The sequence below is a fragment of the Setaria viridis genome, chromosome 6 (genome assembly GCF_005286985.2).
Source record: "Setaria viridis chromosome 6, Setaria_viridis_v4.0, whole genome shotgun sequence".
Taxonomy (NCBI): domain Eukaryota; kingdom Viridiplantae; phylum Streptophyta; class Magnoliopsida; order Poales; family Poaceae; genus Setaria; species Setaria viridis.
The window spans coordinates 33,161,807-33,181,418 of NC_048268.2; the positions used below are offsets into that span (position 1 = coordinate 33,161,807).

General features: G+C 47.3%; 1 protein-coding gene across 1 annotated transcript; it reads left to right on the plus strand.

The window, feature by feature from the left end:
- Positions 1-8,068: 8,068 nt before the first annotated feature.
- LOC117861298 (uncharacterized) lies at positions 8,069-9,015 on the plus strand. The gene is made up of 2 exons (XM_034744830.2): positions 8,069-8,303; positions 8,399-9,015. The coding sequence occupies exons 1-2, from the start codon at positions 8,072-8,074 to the stop codon at positions 8,725-8,727; spliced, it is 561 nt and encodes a 186-aa protein (XP_034600721.1). The 5' UTR covers positions 8,069-8,071; the 3' UTR covers positions 8,728-9,015.
- Positions 9,016-19,612: the final 10,597 nt, after the last annotated feature.

The window sequence follows — 19,612 nt, forward strand, 5'->3', positions numbered from 1 at the left end:
TTCTTGTCCGTCGTGCTTTCTTCCTCTTGCTGTTCCCATTGGCGGAGACGTTGGATTCTCCGTTTTTGAGACTTGGTCAATCCATCGGGACACCACCTGGGGTTTATTGGTCTTCCCCTGACCTAGGGCGTTCCCACTTCGGTTCGCGTCCTAACGGGTTTTCATCCGTCACCCGAGCATCGGCCATCTCTTCGAGCCGGCTGTGAACGCTGGCCTTGTTTTCTGACCGGTCATGCCGATCAGTCCTGCCCCCCTGGTTATCATGGCATCTGTCTTCCGACCGATCATATCGGTCATTTCTGCCCCCCAGCCGATCACGCACGGGAGGGCGCTGGTCATCTTGGCTGCGCCAATTCCTGCTGATCGGTTCTGGCCTTCCGTCTCTGGAGCGAGACCTGTTGAACGGCCGATTGCCACGATATGGACCGTTGCATTCTGGGCAAGTATCAGCCGAAGGTAGCCTGAGGTTGTTTTCCCAACAATGAATGAAGAACGGGCATCTCCAGTGCTCCTCGTGCCGACGCATTGCTTCTTCCCGGGACCTTGAGCGTTCATGCTGACGTTGGTACTTCTGGAGCAGGAGCTGGGAAGTAATGCGTGGCCCTTCTGATTCGCCATCGTCGTCCTCCATCCGCCGCTTCCCCTTGACATCTTCAGGCGTAGCTTGATTTCTGGGGTTGATGGCGCCACTCTTTTTGGCCGATTCGGACGTCAGCACTTTTGTTTGGAGTGAATTCTTCCCTGTATCAACCATGTTGGTGGGGAAAGGGTGTTGGTCAATCTTCATTGGCTTGGCCGATTTTGTCGGCACTTCAAATTTAAGTCTGCCTTGCTCAATGGCCGACTGTATCTGCTGCCTGAAGATCTTGCACTCGTTGGTGTCATGGGATGTGGCGTTGTGCCACTTGCAATACTTCATCTTTTTTAGCTGCTCGGCAGAAGGTATGGTATGATATGGCGAGAGTTTAATCTGTCCTTCTTGGAGGAGAAGATCGAAGATTTTATCGGCCTTAGTCGTGTCAAAGCCGAACACCTCCGGCTCCTTTTTGCCGAATGGGCATGATATCGGCTTCTTCCCTTTGATCCACTCTGCAAGTCCGACTTCGACATCTTCCTCATCCTCTAACTCCTCCAGGAATGCCACCTTCTTCTGGAAATTCCTCCGTGGATCGAATGAACGTACCTCCTGTCCAGACAGTCGGTGGACAATCTGGCTCAAACTTTCGAACTCCTGTGAAGCGTATCTTTCTTTGATGTGGGGCAGAAGGCCTTGAAAAGCTATATCGGCCAACTGCGCGTCGTTTAAAGCCAGGGAGTAGCACTTGTTTCTGATTTCCCGAAATCTCTGTATATATGAGGATATCGGCTCATCACTTCTTTGCCTGAGGCTGGTCAAATCGGACAGCTTCATCTCATGCACCCCGGCGTAGAAGTACTTGTGGAACTGTCTTTCTAAATCGGCCCATGTGATAATCGAGTTTGGCGGCAATGTTGTGAACCACTGAAAGGCCGAACCAGACAAAGATGAAGAGAACAACCGTACCCGTAGAGCATCCTGAGTAGCTGCCTCCCCGCATTGGATGATGAATCTGTTCACGTGTTCCACGGTTGAAGTGTCATCCATCCCCGAAAACTTAGTGAAGTCAGGCACCTTATACCGATGGGGAAACGGCAATAGGTCATATGTAGATGGGTATGGTGTTCTGTAGGTGTAAGTCTGTACCTTCGTCTTCAAGCTGAATTGTTCTTGCATCACTTCCGCAATACGCGCCGACCAGTCTGGCTGTTGCTGGTGAACTGTTGGCTGAGGCATTGGCATATGCTGGTAAACTGGAGGCGGAATGAACGGAGGCTGGTTGAAAGCGGGTGGTATCTGAGTAAAAGCCGGCTGTGTAGTAAAAGTCGGCTATCTGAATGAACCATTCGTTTCATCATACAGCATGAGCTCTGCTGTCTTGTTGACCTCCGGAACGACAGGCTGGTATGGCGGTACGGTCGGCCGAGTGGCCGCTTGAAAAGATGCCTTGAATGGAGGGCTTCCCTGACTGGCCGATTGATTCTGACTGGCCGTGGCTGAAGGTGCCCCCCAGGGTGATGGATTAACTGGAGGAAACGGCGCAGAAGACAGTTGAATGGAGTTATACCCCATAGGAGCTGATGATGAGGAAGCACCTGATCCCCTGACAGAAAATTGAATCGGCTGCGAAGCCGTATTCGAATAAGTCTGGTTTGGTGGAATCGGCTGAAAATATGCCGGTCCCCTGTACCCTTGAGGTATCCCCCCGGTGAAGGAATTGACGACAGCATTGTGCACCATATTTGAAAGTACCGGGGACTGATCGATGAAGGCGTGATAAATAGACTATTGAATCATATCGGACATTTTGTCCGAATCCTCAGAAATTGTGATCTGGCGGGGAGGAGGGAATGGAGTCTTCTTGATAGTCTCCCTGCTTCTGGAGCGACTGAACGATTTTAGGCAAGCTTTACGGAATTGTTCCGTATACTTGTCCAGTTCTTCCTTCTGGTCGTCCTTCAGATCTGCCTCCGTCACCTCGATGACGTTATCTTCGGAGACTTCAGCAGCTTTCGACATGATGGCGGTTGTATCGGTCCCACCGGGCGTGCCAAAAGTGTGTTGGCGCTAGAAATCGGTCAACCGAGTCCCAACGTCCGACACACGACCCGAGAGAATCTGCTTAGCTCCTGTTCGGGTGAATGCCCTGGTGCAGTTCGCGCGGCGTGCCAGCCAATCTGACCTGTTGATTGGCAAGGAAGAACACGTGTCAGGTTTAGAAATCTCGATCGGCTAAGTTTCCGATCTCGGAAGAGCTTATCAGCGAATCGGCCGATTTGCTATAATAAAGAAATCGGCTATGAAGCAGCCTATCACTGTGATCTTGTAGATAGGTAATTACTAGTATATTTGACACAGAGGTATGATAACAACACTAGGAACAGATCTAATCGGCAATAGATAAAATTAATAGCAGAAGGTAAAGAAAGCCGACACTACCGATTCCTAGCTAGATAACCGGTGATAAAGACTAGAAAAACAGGTAAAACCTATGAATCTAGCAAATATCGATAAATAGTGAATAAATCTAAACGAAACAACAGCGATACGCCAGAAGTTAAAGCTTAGATATTACTCGATAAACGGAACTTACAGAATCGGCCGGAGATCAAGATGATGCAGCCCTGCCAACCCGCACGAACTCGTGAAAAGAGGAAAGTAATGGCGAAGTCGCCTGCTTGAAAATAAGTACGAGGAAAAAGTAGCTTGTTGTATTGATTGGTTGATCCTTACAGATTTACAAAGGTAGCTATTTATAGCCCCGTACAGATATCTTCTTAACCGACTAGAACTCTATCCCTAATTCAAACAGAAAACGAATATCTACAAGCACGATTCGTGCTAGGTTAGTTACTCCACGCTTCGTGGGCTGATTTCCAGCTCATCCTTCTATTCCAAGCCCATACAGGCCCAATTAACCCATCCTCCTAATCGGCCGATTCCTCATCGGCAAAAGGCTACCGATTGGGATTCTGGTATATTCGACCCGAAACGAGACAGAAGTCACCGGCCGATCTCACACTGTAGCACCACTTGGCCGATTCCCAACTGTGCTCCTCCGATCCCCCTCTCTTCTTGGCGCCGATTCTACTAGTGACGAAATCTGGCATCAACAACTTCATTGTAGGTTGCCTTTGCTACTCGGAAGTTAGTTTCATCTGTTGGTAGGCTCTGCCACCCGGAAGTGAGAACGCGGCTCTGCTATCGAAAGGACCCATCGCACTAAGTAACTAGAAATTAAAAGGGCTAACCGACTCCAGAGTGAGTTGGTGTCCTAGGTGTAGGTCCTCAGATTAGTGGGTATTAGGGCCACCTCAATTTCCAACATTATGTACCTGAAAAAAAACCAAAATGAATAGTAATTTGGGACGGAGGGAGTAACCACTAATGACAAAAATCTGATATATATCAAACTCTGCACAAGTTATGCCGGATACAATAAGATGAAAAAACAGATTCAACCATCCTTTTAGCAATTGGGTGTAGTGGTAGTGGTAGGCTGACCATCTTGTTCATGTCAGGAAAAATGAACTTGTGTGAATGAGAAAGCAGGCGGTAATTAAGAGGCACCTATGCATGTGTTTAAGAGTGTTTTGGCATTTTATGAGGTTGCTAAGGATTTAAGCGTTATACACGGTGTTTAGGTTCTCCTAGCCTTGTGAAGTAGGACCCACTGTTGAATAAATAAGGTTCTAAGCGGATCAACCCCGTGGAGTTATCTTCTTCCATCCTTTCTCCCTGATGTTTCTTTCCCCTTCAGCACCATGCCCCGGCCGCTAAATCTACTGTTGGCCATGAATGTTGCCGCTAAATTTGTAAGAATATAATGAGGTTTGCTGGTGATAATTGTAGCAAAACATGAGGATGTCAAAGCTTAGGAGTTAGAAAAGTCTACTCCTGCAAAAACTTTTTATGCCTTTACTCAAGCTGCATCTTATCAAGAACTAGGGGACTACGCGTTGTCAACCTGGGAGGTTTATAGCTAGAGGAAAAATATACCCAGGTTCTACTGAATCACACATTCAAAACAAAATTCATTGGGCTGGGCGCTGCGCATGCGTGACCTAGATGCAAAAAATTGAGTCTGCACAGACCATGATCTTATTTTGTCATCATGGCACCTCCCAATTCATTGTCCATGTTCTCTGTAGTAGTACTCAACATCGTTGAAATTGTAGCGACACCAAATATTTTATTAATAGATGGCTCAGGGATAATCTCTAGCTGAACTGTTGCCTCACGCTAAGCCTTGGTGCATAGGCGCATCGCCAAGCATCGAACAGTCCAGCAGGTGTGCTCTAATTGGTGTTGGATTGGAGACATCAAGGGTGCTTCTTTTATCATGGCGCTGGCGAAGTATCTGTACATCTATGGCGGCTAAGACGAGACCCTATGAGGAGGATGTCCACATAGATAATTCATCGGCATCCATGGCATTCGATATTAAATCCGTCTGTCGGGCATTCTTTCATGGGATCGAGAGCATTGGTTTTGAATCATGTAAATCTTAGGAAGCACAACGGGCCAAGTTCTTTGTTTAGTTCGCTTGTCACAGTGAGTGCTGGACAGTGGACTGGCTAGCTTGCTGAGGCCTGCCCCATCCTCCTTGCTGTCAAGTGTGTCCTCACTAGGCAGGTGCTGTTAGCGCCTGGGTTGTGGAGAGCACCAAAAAACATTTTATTTGGTTAGCGAAGGAGGGGTGGTGAGAGGCTGAGAGCGGACTCAACAATGGAGGCATTGCCGGAGTATATCTAGAGGGTTGTATTTTTGCTGCCGGTTCTCTCTCCGCTACGGTGCGGTATATGCCATCCAATAAACTTTGCGAAATTGCCACCTAATATAAACCCTAGCAATTCAAGTGTTTTCTGTACTGATAAAAAAAATTTAGAAAAAGGAATTGTCTCCTACCTCTACAACCACACACAGTCATGTTTTTACAAAATTGTTTCTGCACTAACAAGTGGAGCCAGTGAAATCTACAGCACCACAAGCAATTACGTGCCCATTGCCCTCTGGACTCTAGTACATGTCAGTGCAATATGTTTAGCTTTATGATTTTAGTTTTTCCCTCGAAAACGTGGCTGAGCTTTGTTATTCTAGTATAGACCCTTGTCATCAAGGATGATCGTCAATGTCGTCACTCTCACCAAAGTCCATCCCAACACTAAAACAAGTTGGCGAAAAATACTATGCAAATTGCCTAGAAACCTAAATCCCATCCAGGAAACAAAAACAAATCAAATAACGTTAAATAAAGAACTAAAAGGAAAACGAAAAGAAGTAGATAAAATGTTTTTTAAAAAAAATTATACGGGCTCGCTCAGGCCCATGCGTGACACGAGTCGAACCGTGTGGTCATTCTCATAAACACCAGGTCCTCCTGCTTTTGTCTACCGAATTTATTCTAATAGAGCAATAGAAAGCAAGTGAAACTGCGTGTGCCATGCTTTATATGTGCACGTGTAAAGCATTTCGGTGTGATTTCCTTTTTTTGTACGTGTGGTTTTCTATGTGTACCGAATTTATTTTGTGTGGTTTTTCTAACCTCCTTTTCCATGGCGGGCTGATTTTTCTTTTCAGAAATGTGCGGCCACCATTTTATATGGTACAACGTGTACAGCACTGTGGAGCTGAAAATAAAAGGTCATCTTGGAACCCTGCAATGTGCAAAAGTCAGAGGTGCCACCTCTGTCGACACACCCAAACTTGTTTCTCCCAGATGGCCATATATCGATACTTTTTCTTCTTATTTTATCCTTTTTTCCTTCCTGTGAGGAAATGTACACTACGAGTACATCTATAATTGGACATCCAATATACGGATATTTTTTCCTTGCAAAAAATTGGATATCTTGACCTTAAGAAACAAAAAATACACACGTGACATACGTACTGCCATTACTGTTTTGTATATTTATGTAGACGCATGTGACACACCACATTTAAAATATGTACGATTGTACAGTCACCGGCTCCACATAATTTTTTTATAGAAATTTTAGAACAAAACATGTTGGTTAAAACATATATTCTTTGAAATATAGTCTCTTAGGTATCATGCCTTTTTGTGGAGAGGGAAGTTGTTCATTTCAAATTGTTCAAATTTACATCTACAATGTGGAGGTTGAAGAGTAAACATGGCCCTCCGCCTCAAGAGAAATAAACATGTTCAGACTAAACCTATATCTTCCTTTGGGAGGCCTGCACAATAACCAGTTAGTACGTCATTGTAATATGGGCTGCAAGGCTAATCCCAGTAGGAGTTTCATAGAGGTTTCATGCACATTAAATATGGTGACACATCAGCATATGTGATGATATGGCATGGTAGTTATAAAGTGAGAGAGGGAAGGGGTTTCATGAAGATGAAACTGTGTATACACTGTTTCCAAGACTATGAAACCTATTGAAACTTACATTGGGAGCTATAGAGTTTCATTTCATCTAACCATATCCAATCACATGCCTCACAATTAAATGTCATGGGCATCCTATGAAATCGTGAAATGAAACTGTGCACTAGGACTCCCTGTTTCATTCATGAGAATACACCTCATGGGATGACGTGGCATCTTTGGAAACAGTGCAATGAAACCTTGCACTACGACTAGTCTAAGGGCTCTTGGCTACATAGCCAATGCACTCATTACTTCATTAGCGTGTGACTTGAAGTTGTGGATCATACAAGGCACGTTAGCATTTAAATTTTACTCTTACTTGGATCAGACAGTGTCAAACAAAGAACCTTATCAGTAGGACAAAATAGGTTGATTCATGTGAGACTAATCAAGCAAGAGTATGAGCATTGTATTTTTTAGGGACCATATATAAGTTTAGAGTCTCGGGAAGTCAAAACCTGGACCAGAGGTTCGGGATTCTCCAGGGAAAGCAATTCAAATTAGTAGTTTGTTTAGTTTTATAAAATTTTGAGATCTGTTTTTAATTTGCACATCCTTTATTAACAAAAACTAGAGCATTAGAGGTTGAGCCGGCCACTATGTAAGACGTCCTCAAAGGAGACGCGAGTTAACTCACACAGGAGACGTGAATTTTCGCGTCTCCAAATTTTCGTCTCTGATGTAAAGTCATACAAGATGCGAAAAATCCGCGTCTCCAATGTAGAGGGTCATTGGAGACGCGTTTTGACGGGACAAACATATTGGAGATGCGTTTAGTTTATCCGCTTCTCCGATTCAAGATTGGAGACGTGTTTTAATTCCGCGTCTCTAATAAGGATGTCTTCTTTGTGATATTGTTACATAGTGGGCATTGGGGGTATCAAGAAGTCAAAACTAGACCATGTGTATTGATAGTTGTGATCGATTCTGGCTGACTTTTGAAATCCTAGCCTACCAAACTTTGCTAATCATGCTTTAAATGGTTGCTTGTTTGTCAACTTGGTTGCCCATGTGAATGGGTAACGAAAAAGGGAGTGCTATGAGTTTTGCACCTGCTTACCTTTAATTGGTCTATAAATTGTCACCGAGAGAGACCATGCATGGGTGCACCAGACCACTAGGCACTGGCACTCACATACATTCTCCAGCTGCATACTTCACACTGTACTCAGCGCGTGCCATGGCAACCTGCAGGAGCCTTCTCATGGTCCCGGTCACTCTCTGCTTCTTCCTCCTCGTGCTCCCAGCGCAGAGCAAGGAGAACCTTGCCGTCGTCATCTTCTACGGCACAGCCCGATGCAAGAGCAACCCCTCCAAGATCATCAGCAGTAAGCGATCTTATATTAACTGATATACTCGATCAACAAACTTCAGCTATCATACGCTATAGTATATCATATGTATAATCCACTCCTGCATGCAGATGCAACCCTGCATGTGACCATCAATGGCACCACCCTCGCCACCGGCAAAACGACGAGCATGGGCCGGTTCTTGATGGCGGCGAGGGTGACCTCAAAAGATCAGCTCAGCTCCCTGGTGAGCAAAAAGGCGGTCATCACCGCTCCTCGACAGGCGTGCGGCATGCCTGCAGCGTCCGTCGCTGCGAGGAAGCTGGCTGCACAGGCGGACCTGAATGGCCACAGGATTCTCGCCGACAATTCTGGCGACTTGGTTGATGATGATGATATCCGGGAGATAATTGATCTGCTCGTTGACGACCTCAACAACTTCCTGGGCATACCCAATTGAGAGGAATATTTAAGGCATTGTTTGGATAAATCCATCTTAATACACATAGATTGAGATGGCGAATAAACACTACTGCAGAATGAGTTATCCTAGATGGCACTATCACCAACGATTTTAGGTAAACCGGCTGTAATATGTATCATCGTCGGTTCTAAAACAAATGGTGTTGTGGGATGTCAGAACCGGCAGTGAAAAAAGCCATCACCGTCGGTTCCAATCATAAACCGGCAGTGAAACCGCCGGCTCTTATAAAATTCCGTCGGTGAAATGGTCTGACTAGACCCGAAATCTTTCTCAAATCTAGTTAAGCGTGCTTGACGTCCGCGCTCTCTCCCTCCCCCTCCGCCACTTCTCCCTTTCTCTCCTCCCTCTCTCCTTATCCTGCAAGCCCCCTCACTCCCTCCACCGCCGACCCCCTCCCCCCCCCGGTCCACTGGCCCCTTCCCTCCCTCCCTTCCCGGCCTCCCCTCTCCCCCCCCCCCCCTCCACTCACCCCTCACCTCGTGCCTGAGGCGAGGAGCGGCACGGGGCGAGGCGCACGGCAGCGGCCATTAGGGCACAGAGCGGCAACGGCTAGCGAGCTCAGCGTGACAGGATGTAGTAGTGCGGACGGAGCAGCAGCGGCGGGATCCGGCTGCGGCGACGATGAGATTCGAGGGTGGCGGTGGCGGCGAGATCCGAGGGCAGCGGTGGCGACAAGATCCGGTGCGCTTCCCCCTCTCCCTCTCCCTCTCCCCTCCTCCCCCCCCCCCCCCCTGCCGGACCTGCCCCTCTCCTGGCCGCATCCTGCCGGCTGCGCCCAGCCGCCCCTCTCCCGCGACCCACCGGCCACCCATTCTTCAGCGGTCCGGTGAGGAGGAGCGGTGGTCGGCTGGGAAGAACGGGTGGCCGGCGGGTCGCGGGGAGGGGCGGCTGGGCGCGGCCGGCGGGATGCAGGGCCGAGCGCGGATTTTTTTTATTTTTTTAATACGGCTTCACTATCGGTTCCAGAACTGGCAATGATGCCCATCACTGTCGAAAGTTAAATGACAGATCCAAAACCAGCGGTGAAGGCTGGTTGGGAGCCGGCGGTGATGTACCTTTGTGGAGTAGTGAAACTGATTTCTCTAACAATCCCTCATAATACGTATAGATTGGAGAGTATAAGATATAATGTTAATCCCATTATACAGAGGATACATGTTTCCGTTACTGCTGTTTGTTTCTAGGAAAAAGTTCATTTTAGTCTCTTCACCTATTTACTTTATCCACCCCACCCCCTAACCTATATGTTGGTTCAATTTAATCCCTTCACCTATTAATTCCGAATCAAATTACCCCCTAAGCAATATTTTCATCATAATTTGCCTATGTGGCATTGTTATGACCGAGTCAATTCACGTCTGAGACCAACTAAGCAGTCTGATGTGGACTGCGAGAGCTGAGTCACCAAATCGAGCCAATCTATCAGTTGTGCCCTAAGCTATAGCCACATGGACGACCGTGACGCCCTTCCCAGCAGCGCAGCCCTGCCACACGAACGCGTGGAGGTCACCGGCCATGGCCTCCACCTCTTCCTTTGATATCCTATGGAACGAAGCCGTTGGAAGGGGCACGAACTGACGATCCTTGAGCCGCTCGTGCCGTTGCTAAAGCTAGCCTGGTTTGCTCACCTTGTCCATCACTGCCTTCACCACCACCTCTCCGGCGACGGCGCTCTCACCGACGACAACCACGCACCGCTTGCTCCCGCTCGCCATGTAGTCCAGCACGCGCATGGCGCCATCGGCAGTGTTGGCTGCGTTGGGGCGCCTTGCATGGCCGGAACCTAGTGGAGAGCTCGTCATCACGTGGCTAGGCATCTTTTTTGGATGCTGTTCCGGCGACGAGGTGGCCTTCTGGATGTTTGGCTTGACTTGGGAGCTAGAGAAGCTGGTCTCGCGCATGACGTGGCTGACGCTGAGGATGGAAATGATGAATTGCTCGATCTCGACTCGACCTTGGCAGCGATGGCGAGCTCCGGCTGCGACTGTGGTAGCGGCTAGCCGCCTTTGAGGGCACCCCGACACTAGTGCGCCTGCACGCTTGGATGTGGCGACGAGAGCGTTGGGCAGCACAGGCACTGTCTAAAACATGCAGTGGCATTTTATCTGTGCAAACTGAACTGATGAAACAAAACATCAGCAGTGTTTTGGTTAGTGGCCCTGGAAGATCGGTTTCAGGCTCTAGGGTGATGAACTTTGCAGCTTGGCGTGCGCTCAGTTGGGCGCGGACGGACAGGCGTACGTGCGTATTTCATTTGGAGACATGCAGCTCGGCTCGTTCTTTTAGCTCGATGGCCTCACACTTGTCCACGTCAGACTGCTTTGTTGGTCTCAAACATGAATTGACTCGGTCAAAACCATGTCGCATAAGCAAATTATGATGGAAATCCTTCTTAGGGGGTAATTTGACCCAATATTAAAGGTGAAGGGATTAAATTGAGCCAATATATAGGTTAAGGAGGTGGGCGGACAAAGTAAATAGGTGGAGAGAGTAAAATGGATTTTTCCCATGTTTCTATCGGTCATTCATCCATGTGTAATCATACCCCAATTCCATACACACCGTACCTGATACCACTCCACCGCCTTAACTAGCTAGAAAAGTATGCGGCACTCATACAACAAATATAACAAAAAAAGAAGGAAATGATACGTTGCCATGCCTAGCTCGGATGCTAGCGGCATTGCTCTGGATTAAACCGCAGCCGTTCCCACACCACCCCATTATGGCAACATGTTAGCTCCTCCGCGTGTAACTGCGGCAGCACTTTTCTCTCAGTTCTTAACTTTCTCCTCAATTTTGTTTAAATCCAATGCTATGGCATGAGGAAGGGGACGATGAAAACATCTGCACCAACGGAAAGGTTGTCTTCATCTGCGATAGAGCTTTCCTGAAGTCAAAACCAATACAAGTCGGTATGTATACTATAAAAATTACCAGAAACATAAATCTAGGAAACAAAACAAATCAAGGACCATTTAACAAAAGTAAAACAAAAACAAGAAGATGGGGAGAAAATGTAAACAACAACCATGAGCCTCGGAAGGGACATGGTCTATTCTCCAAACTCTTGCCACACAACAGGGCGTAGCCAGCGTGATGCATGGGTATTCCTAGGAATACCCAAAAATCAACTATATATCATATATATACAACGTATACAGGTTATAAAAGTGACCGTTGGCCTAGCATTCAGGCATCAACACCGCCCTAGCCATCGGAATTGAGTTGCTCCTGCTTGTCGTTCGTTCCTCAGCCTCCAAATCGAAATCGGACCTAGGCCAGGGCGACCAATGGGCAGCAGGAGACGGCAGCGGCCCGTGCTCCGAGATCGTACCGTTCTACTGTTGTACGCGTCGTCGACGGCTCGTCCGTGATCGAGTGCGGCGGCGCGCGCTGCTCCTTCCCGCGTCAAATTTGCCGTAGCTCTCGCTTCTTCCTCTCCAAAATCTCCCGTCACCGGTGTTCAATCTCTCCACAAAAGAGCAAGGACGTCGTCATCCATCTCCTTCCATGGCCACTCCTCATCCATAGGTAAACTCATATCGAAATACCCCACGCTCCTCTCCACAAGCCATCCCAGTTCTCTCCTCTTCCCGAACTTCTCCGAGCCCGCAAAGCTCCCGTTCATGGCAGCTATGGCCACCCATCTCCACTTCCTTCCTCACCTCCTGGACCAAGCAAAATGGATTCCACTCCTATAGATACTTTGTATTCTCCAACAAGCAACAAATAACAAAATAACATATAAAGATCAATTTATACTTGATTGACATAATCTATAGATACATGCATGAACTAAATAAACAACCTAATAGACAGACCACTATATGCTTTATCTGTTTTGCCGTGTATACGTGACATGGTATGTGTTTGCAAACAAGAGCTATCTAAATTGTTGAACATGTCCTTTGCTTTTAAATTTTTTCTCACAAAGAGTGTTCATTTAACTTCTAGTGAGACTCATCTAATTAAAACAACACTTACAGTCACAGCAATGAAAAAGTGTATTGAGATGTGCATAGAGCCAATGAAATGATCAATTGATGTTTTTTCTCTAGTTACAATCCATGTGCATTTATTCAAGATCAAAAAACTAAACAGACCGCATAGTTTTCAACAACAACTAATATAAATAATTAGAGGTGGTACGGTCGCTTCTCACAACTGCTACTGTACTCCCTCCGTATAGGAAAAGGAAGTCGTTTTGGATAAGGTTTTGGTCAAACATTGGGAATATAAATCATGAATAACTTTTAAGTTGTTGAGTTTGGAAATGTGAAAGCCATATAAATAGATTTGTCTTGAAAAATACTTTCATAAAAATATACATATTTCACTTTTGGATAAATATTTTTATAAAAATAAGGAGTCAAAGTAATGCTTTGAAGACCGTGTTGCTGTCCAAAACGACTTCCTTTTCCTATACGGAGGGAGTATCCAAAATTTTCTAAAAGAATATTTATTTGGGGACGGAGGGAGTATATGCTAAATATACACACATGTATCTTTTATATTGGATCAAGATCGCTAGTTTTCGAGTTATAATTCGCCGCAACACTCTGATGCAGAGCAGTGCCCTTCTGGGACTTTCCATGCCTCCCCAGTCCCCACTCAATCCCAGGATAGGCTGTTGGCCAAAGCTGATGGCCCACGAGAGGCCACATGCCACATCTCCCATCCGGCCAATACGCCATCACGCGCTAGCGCTACAAGAGCACGGATGCTGTGCTACCGGCTGCGGCGGCCGAAGCGAGCGGGGGCATGCCAGTGCGGTGATGACAAGGCAGAGCTGGGCGGCCAGCGGGTGCTCCCCCTCCCTGAACTTATTTTTTTTAACACGGGAATACCAAACTTCTAAATCCTGGCTCCACCGTGTCTTAGCGATTTAGAATTTCTGTATTGAACTTATTTTTTTGCACATAATTAAATTATATTGTTGGTTGGGAGAGTCAAGTGAAACTGTTTGTGACGTGCTTCATCTGTGCACGTGTAAAGCCTTTTGGTGTGAATTTCTTTTTTGTATGTGTGGTTTTCTATGTCTACCTAATTTGTATGTGGTTTTTCTAACCTCCTTTTTCCATAGCGTTGATATTTCTTTTCAGAAATGTGTGGCCACCATTTTGTATGGTACAACGTGTACAACACTGTGGCTCCTTGGAGCTAAAAAATAAAAAGGTCATCTTGGAACCTTGCGATGTGCAAAAGTCAGAGGTGCCACCTGTGTCAACGCACCCAAACTTGTTTGTCCCATATATCAATACTTTTTTCTTCCTGCGAGAAAATGGACGCAACGAGTACATCTATAATTATACATCCAATATACGGATATTTTTCCTCGCAAAAAATTGGATATCATGACCTCAATAAACAAGAAATGCATGTGGCATACGTACTATTGTTACGTACTATTGGATATAATCAAGTAATATATATTTACGTAGATGCCTGTGACACGCCACATTTTAAATATGTACATTATATGGTCAGCGGTCACCGACCCCATGGATTTTTTTATAGAGATTTTAGGAACAAAACACGTTGCTTAAAACATATAATTTTTTAAAATACAGATATCATGCCTTTTGTTGGAGAGTGAATTAAGTTCTTCATTTCAGATTTGTTCAAATTTACATCTACAATGTGGAGGTTAAAGAGTAAACATGTGTAGCGGAACCGTCCTAATTAACTTAGCTAAAGCACAATTAAATCGCCTAACACGCGATCATGTGCTTTAATCAAGTTAACTCGGCAGTCCGTCGGATTACATCCGATAAACCACTACACAGGACCGAAAAGCATAGCTCACACGAAGGTGAGTGGTTCCGGAGAATACAATAGATCACCCACATTAAACAAGAGCATTAATTTATTACAACATCAGGTTTAAAATTTAACATAGTTTGCAGAGTTCTTAAGCAGCGAAAATAAACAACGAAGGCTAGCGCCGATGTCGAACGTCACGACGAGGCCGATCATGACATCAATGGTCTCTGTCCTCGCCGTCCGAGGAGGGATTCCACTCGACCATCCATCCAGGAGGAAGCTGGGGAGGCCAAGTGCCACTTGTAGCAAACTCAGAGACCTCAACATTACCTGAAAAGATGTGCCACAAGCAAGGCTGAGCGACTACGCTCAACAAGACTTAACCGACGGGTGGTTCTAATCCACCAATACTAGACATGCAAGCTCTTTGGCTCTGGGGTTTGTTTTTGCCAAAAGCACCTAGTGTAGGTCCTTACTTTCAATATTTTAGCCACAAGTTCTACGTTCAATTTACCAATCTAAGTTAGCAACTATACTAAACAAGCATAGTTTTCCAAGCAATTAATACAGATAACCATATTAGATCATCATCATTTTTCATTCTTACTCAGTGTAGCATAGCGATCAAGTAGTCCCAAATTATGAGAGGCAGACGAATCGATTCGAATTTCTTAACCATGCATGATGAACCTAATCTCACAACATCCGCGCACCACGAAGGGTCGCTTCACTTGTCAGCCATCCCCATTAATTCCCAAGCGCATGTCAGGTCCAAACTGCCTTTGGCATGCAATGCTCCACAGTCCCGGTCTCTACCGTACTGTGACCGCACTTGCACCCACATGATTGTAACGACTTGGGTTTTAATCAACCGAGCTTAATCTTAAGATAAGTTCCCAATTCTACAGTTCAACTCAGCCCCGACCCCTGAAACCCAACGAACCGCCGTTTTTCTCTAAATCCCGAAACCAGTGTTCTTCTGAACTTTAGAGTGTTGGGAGAGCCAGAGGCTAGAAGATGGACCCAGACAGCAGATCCCACGGATCTATCGGGCCAAGCGCGCCAGAGAGCAAGCGTGCGCCTTGTTCAGAGTCTCGCCGCCGCGTGGCTTAACCTCCTCGACGAGCACCCTGCAGCCCTTTTTTCTACCCCATCTCGTCTCGCCCGAATCTCGCCGGCCGCGCCAGGCACCCTGCCGCCGCTGCGACCGAAGATTGGCCACTGCCACGCCAGTTCACCTCGCCTCCCACGCGCATCTCCTTATCAGGATCCCCGGCCGCACCCCAATGCCTTCCGGCTTTTTCGTCGCCCCTCAATCGCGCTGCCCACGCGCGCGCCCCGCGATGATACCACCTCCGCCAACCACTGCGCCGGCAGTGACAACTCCCTTCCCCCGCCTCGCTAGTAGCGTGCCACGGCAAAGCCGCTGGTTCTGCGCTTGCTAGCGTCGCCGCTCGCCCGATCACCTCGCCTGCAGCGCCCTCGCCTGCAGTGCCTCTCTCTTCCTCCTGTCCGACGATACCGAGTCGCCGCACCCAATCCGTCGCTTGACGTGACCAGACCCCGCGCTCGACCTTGCCGATCCTTCCCGCTGGCAAAACCGCGCCTGCATAGCGCTGTCTTCAGTGCCCAATACCGTAAGACCCTGTCCCCGGAGCACCGCTTCGCCGGCCAATGGAGGCGTCGACCAATCGCCGCCACGGCAGAGCACTCCATCCTCTTCGACCTTATCCTCACGCTGCCTGAACTCTTTCTCTTCCGCGCAGCTATAAAAGGGAGTACCAGAGCCTCTACCGAAGTTCCTTCGCCATCGTTGCCTTGCCGCATCTTCCTCTGTTTCGTGCTCAAGCGCTGCCGCATAAGCTCTTTGAGGAACTCCCCCCTCTCTCCGCTTAACACCCGCCTTTCCAAACACGCCAGTCGTTTGCTTCCTCCGCGTCGAGCTAGAAGCTTACTTGTTGTCCGTAAGAAGCACCGCCACCGCCGGAGCATCACCGGACCTCGCCACCGCCCAAGCCTTAGCGCCTTAGTCGTTCCGCCTGAGCTTGCTTCTTCCCGACCCCAAGACTTCATCAGTAGGCCAAAGGTAAGCTGTCGACTCCTTTCCGTCTCGCCCGACCCCTTTCCGTCTCGCCCGACACCTGTCCGTTCCGCCCGACCCTTTTTCCGTCTCGCCCGACCCTGTCTGTTTCGCCCGACCCTTGTCCGCCTCGCCCGAGGGCTCGGCTGTATCCTTTTCTTTTGACCAAGCGTATCTGTATAAAATTTCGGGGACTTCTCTGTGTTAAGTCTGAGGACTCCGGTACAGTTATTCCTTAGGTCTGAGGGTCAGATCATAAGTTTTCCCCGATCTGACTCTTTTATCTTGTTCTCTATCAACAGAAGCTTGGGACTTCACACCTTTCCTGTAGTTTTGCTACAGTTTCTGGGTTAAATCTTGCAAGTGTTGTTTAAATAACTGTCTAAGCATTTTAACCCTGCATTTACATTCCGTGTAGAGCTAAATCTCGCTGACGGCACGTACGAGCTGCACCCGGTGCCAGAAGACGGAGCGGTAGCCGAGCTGCCGACCGCAGGAGCTGAAGCAGAGCAACCAGGAGATCAGTTTGCCTCCGCCCCGCTCGAAGGCAAGCCCCGGAGCATAACCCAATCTTTTTTTAAACTTGCGCGTGTCTTCTTTTGTATGTTTGTGCATTTACGTTATAGGAGTTGCTTAAAGCCATAGATGCATGACTCAGTTCCCTTGATCTGAACACTAGTATGATAAGTCCGAATAGTTGCAGTGCTTAACAGGACTCGGTAAAAGTTGAGTGATTCCCTGTCACTCGCAAGTTATAGGAGTTGCTTGTTCTCTTTCTGATTACAACTATAAGGACGGTGGACGGGGCAGGACCTTGTGAAATATTTTGGTGGTCGGTGGATTGCCCTGTCTGTCTACTTGAAATTGGACTAAGGTCGAGAAGTGTTGGTGTTCGTGATCAAGTGTTTGAAAGTACTAATCTCATACCTAGTATGGGATGGGAAAGCCTAGTACCTGATTGAACTAGGGCGTGGCTTATACCCCTGTTGTCCCTGGAACAAGGCTCCCATGGTGCATCATGTGGGTGCAAGTGCGGTTACAGTACGGCAAGAGGTCGGGACTATGGAGCATTGTATGCCAAGGAAAGTTTGGACCTGACACGCGCTTGGGAATTGATGGGGACGGCCGACACAGGAAGCGACCCTCTGTGGTGCGCGGATGTCGTGAGATTAGGTTCACCATGCATGGTTAAGAAACTCGAATCGATTCGTCTGTCCCTCACAGTTTGGGACTGCTTGATCACTATGCTACACTGAGTAAAAATGGAACATGATGATGAAGTGAACCTGGATGCTTGTTCTTTAAATTGCTTGGAAACTATGTTTGTTTAGCATAAGTTGCTAATGTAGACTGGTTAATAAACTTAGAATCCGAGCTAAAATATTGAAAGTAAGGACTAGTGTAGTTGCTTTTGGCAAAACAAACCCCTCAGTCAAAGAGCCTTGCATGTCTAGAAGTTGGTGGAGTAGATACCACCGGTCGGTTAAGTCTTGTTGAACTTAGCAGCTCAGCCTTGCTTGTGGCATATCTTTCAGGTGAAGTTGAAGCTTCTGGGTGTGCTGTTGTTGGCACTTGGCCTCCCCAGCTTCCTCCTAGGTGGACGGTCGAGTGGGATCCCTCCTCGGACGGCGAGGAGAGGGATCATTGATGTCCTGATCTGCCTCATCAGGGATATCTGACCCGGCGCTAGCTTCCGTCGTTCTGTTTTATCTTTTCCGCTGCTCTTGAACTTGTAAAACTCTGATTTTCGAACCTGTGTTGTAATAAAATTAAACCTGTTTAACCTGGGTGATTTGTTGTATTCTCTGGAGCCACTCACCTTCGTGTGAGCTATGCTAACTCGGTCCTGTATAGTGGTTTATCGGATGAAATCTGACGGATTGCTGAATTAACTTGGTTAAAGCATATAATCGCGTGTTAGATGACTTAATTGTGCTTTAGCTAAGTTAATCCGAGCGGTTCCGCCACAATGATGCACCATGGGAAATACGTTCCAAGGACAGCAAGGGTATAAGCCACTTGCCGGTTCAATCAGTTAGTAGGCTTCCCCATCCCACACTAGGTATGAGGTTAGTACTTTCAAACACTTGATCACGAACACCGTCACCTTTCGACCTTAATCCGATTTCATGTAGACAAACGGGGCAATCCACCGACCACCAAAATAGTTCACAGAGCCCTGCCCCGTCCATCGTCCTTATAGTTGTAGCAAAAGGAAGGCAAACAACTCCTATAACTCGCGAGTGACAGTCAATCACTCGACTTTTACCGAGTCCTATTAAGCATTGCAACTACTCGGCTTATCATACTAGTGTTCAGATCAAAGGGTACTAAGTCATGCATCTATGGTTCAATCAACTCCTGGAACGTAAATGCACAAACAAGGCAAGCAATTGTATTGCAAGTAATTAAAACATAGGACTTTATGCTCCGGGGCTTGCCCTCAAGCGGGGCGGTAGCGAACTGGTCTTCGGTGTGCATGAGCTTGACTCCTGCAGGTGGCTGCTCCGCTACGGCTCCTTCTTCGGGCACCGGGCGCAGCTTGTACGTGCTTGTACAATGATGCAATGCAAGGGTAAGACGCTCAGACGGTGATTTCAACAGTATTTGCAAGGGTTTAAACCCAAAATTGTAGCAAAACTACAGGAAAAGGTGTGAACCCACTTTATTGGATTCTACTCAGAACGAGGATTCCAACCAAAGTGATTTCACATTTTTCTGATTTTTCCTCGATTTAAGATGTAATTCCCAAGTTTCTGTCAATTTCATTCGATTTAAAAGAGTCGGATCGGGGAAAACTTACAATCTGACCCTTAGACTTAAGGAATAACTGTACCAGAATCCTTAGATTTAACACAGAGAAGTCCTCAAAATTTTACACAGATACCCTCGGTCAAAAGAAAAAGACTCAAACGAGCCCTCGGGCGAGGCGGACAGCACTCGGGTGAGGCGAATAGGGTCAGGTGAGGCGGACAGGGTCGGGCGAGGCGGACAGCACTCGGGCGAGGCGGATAG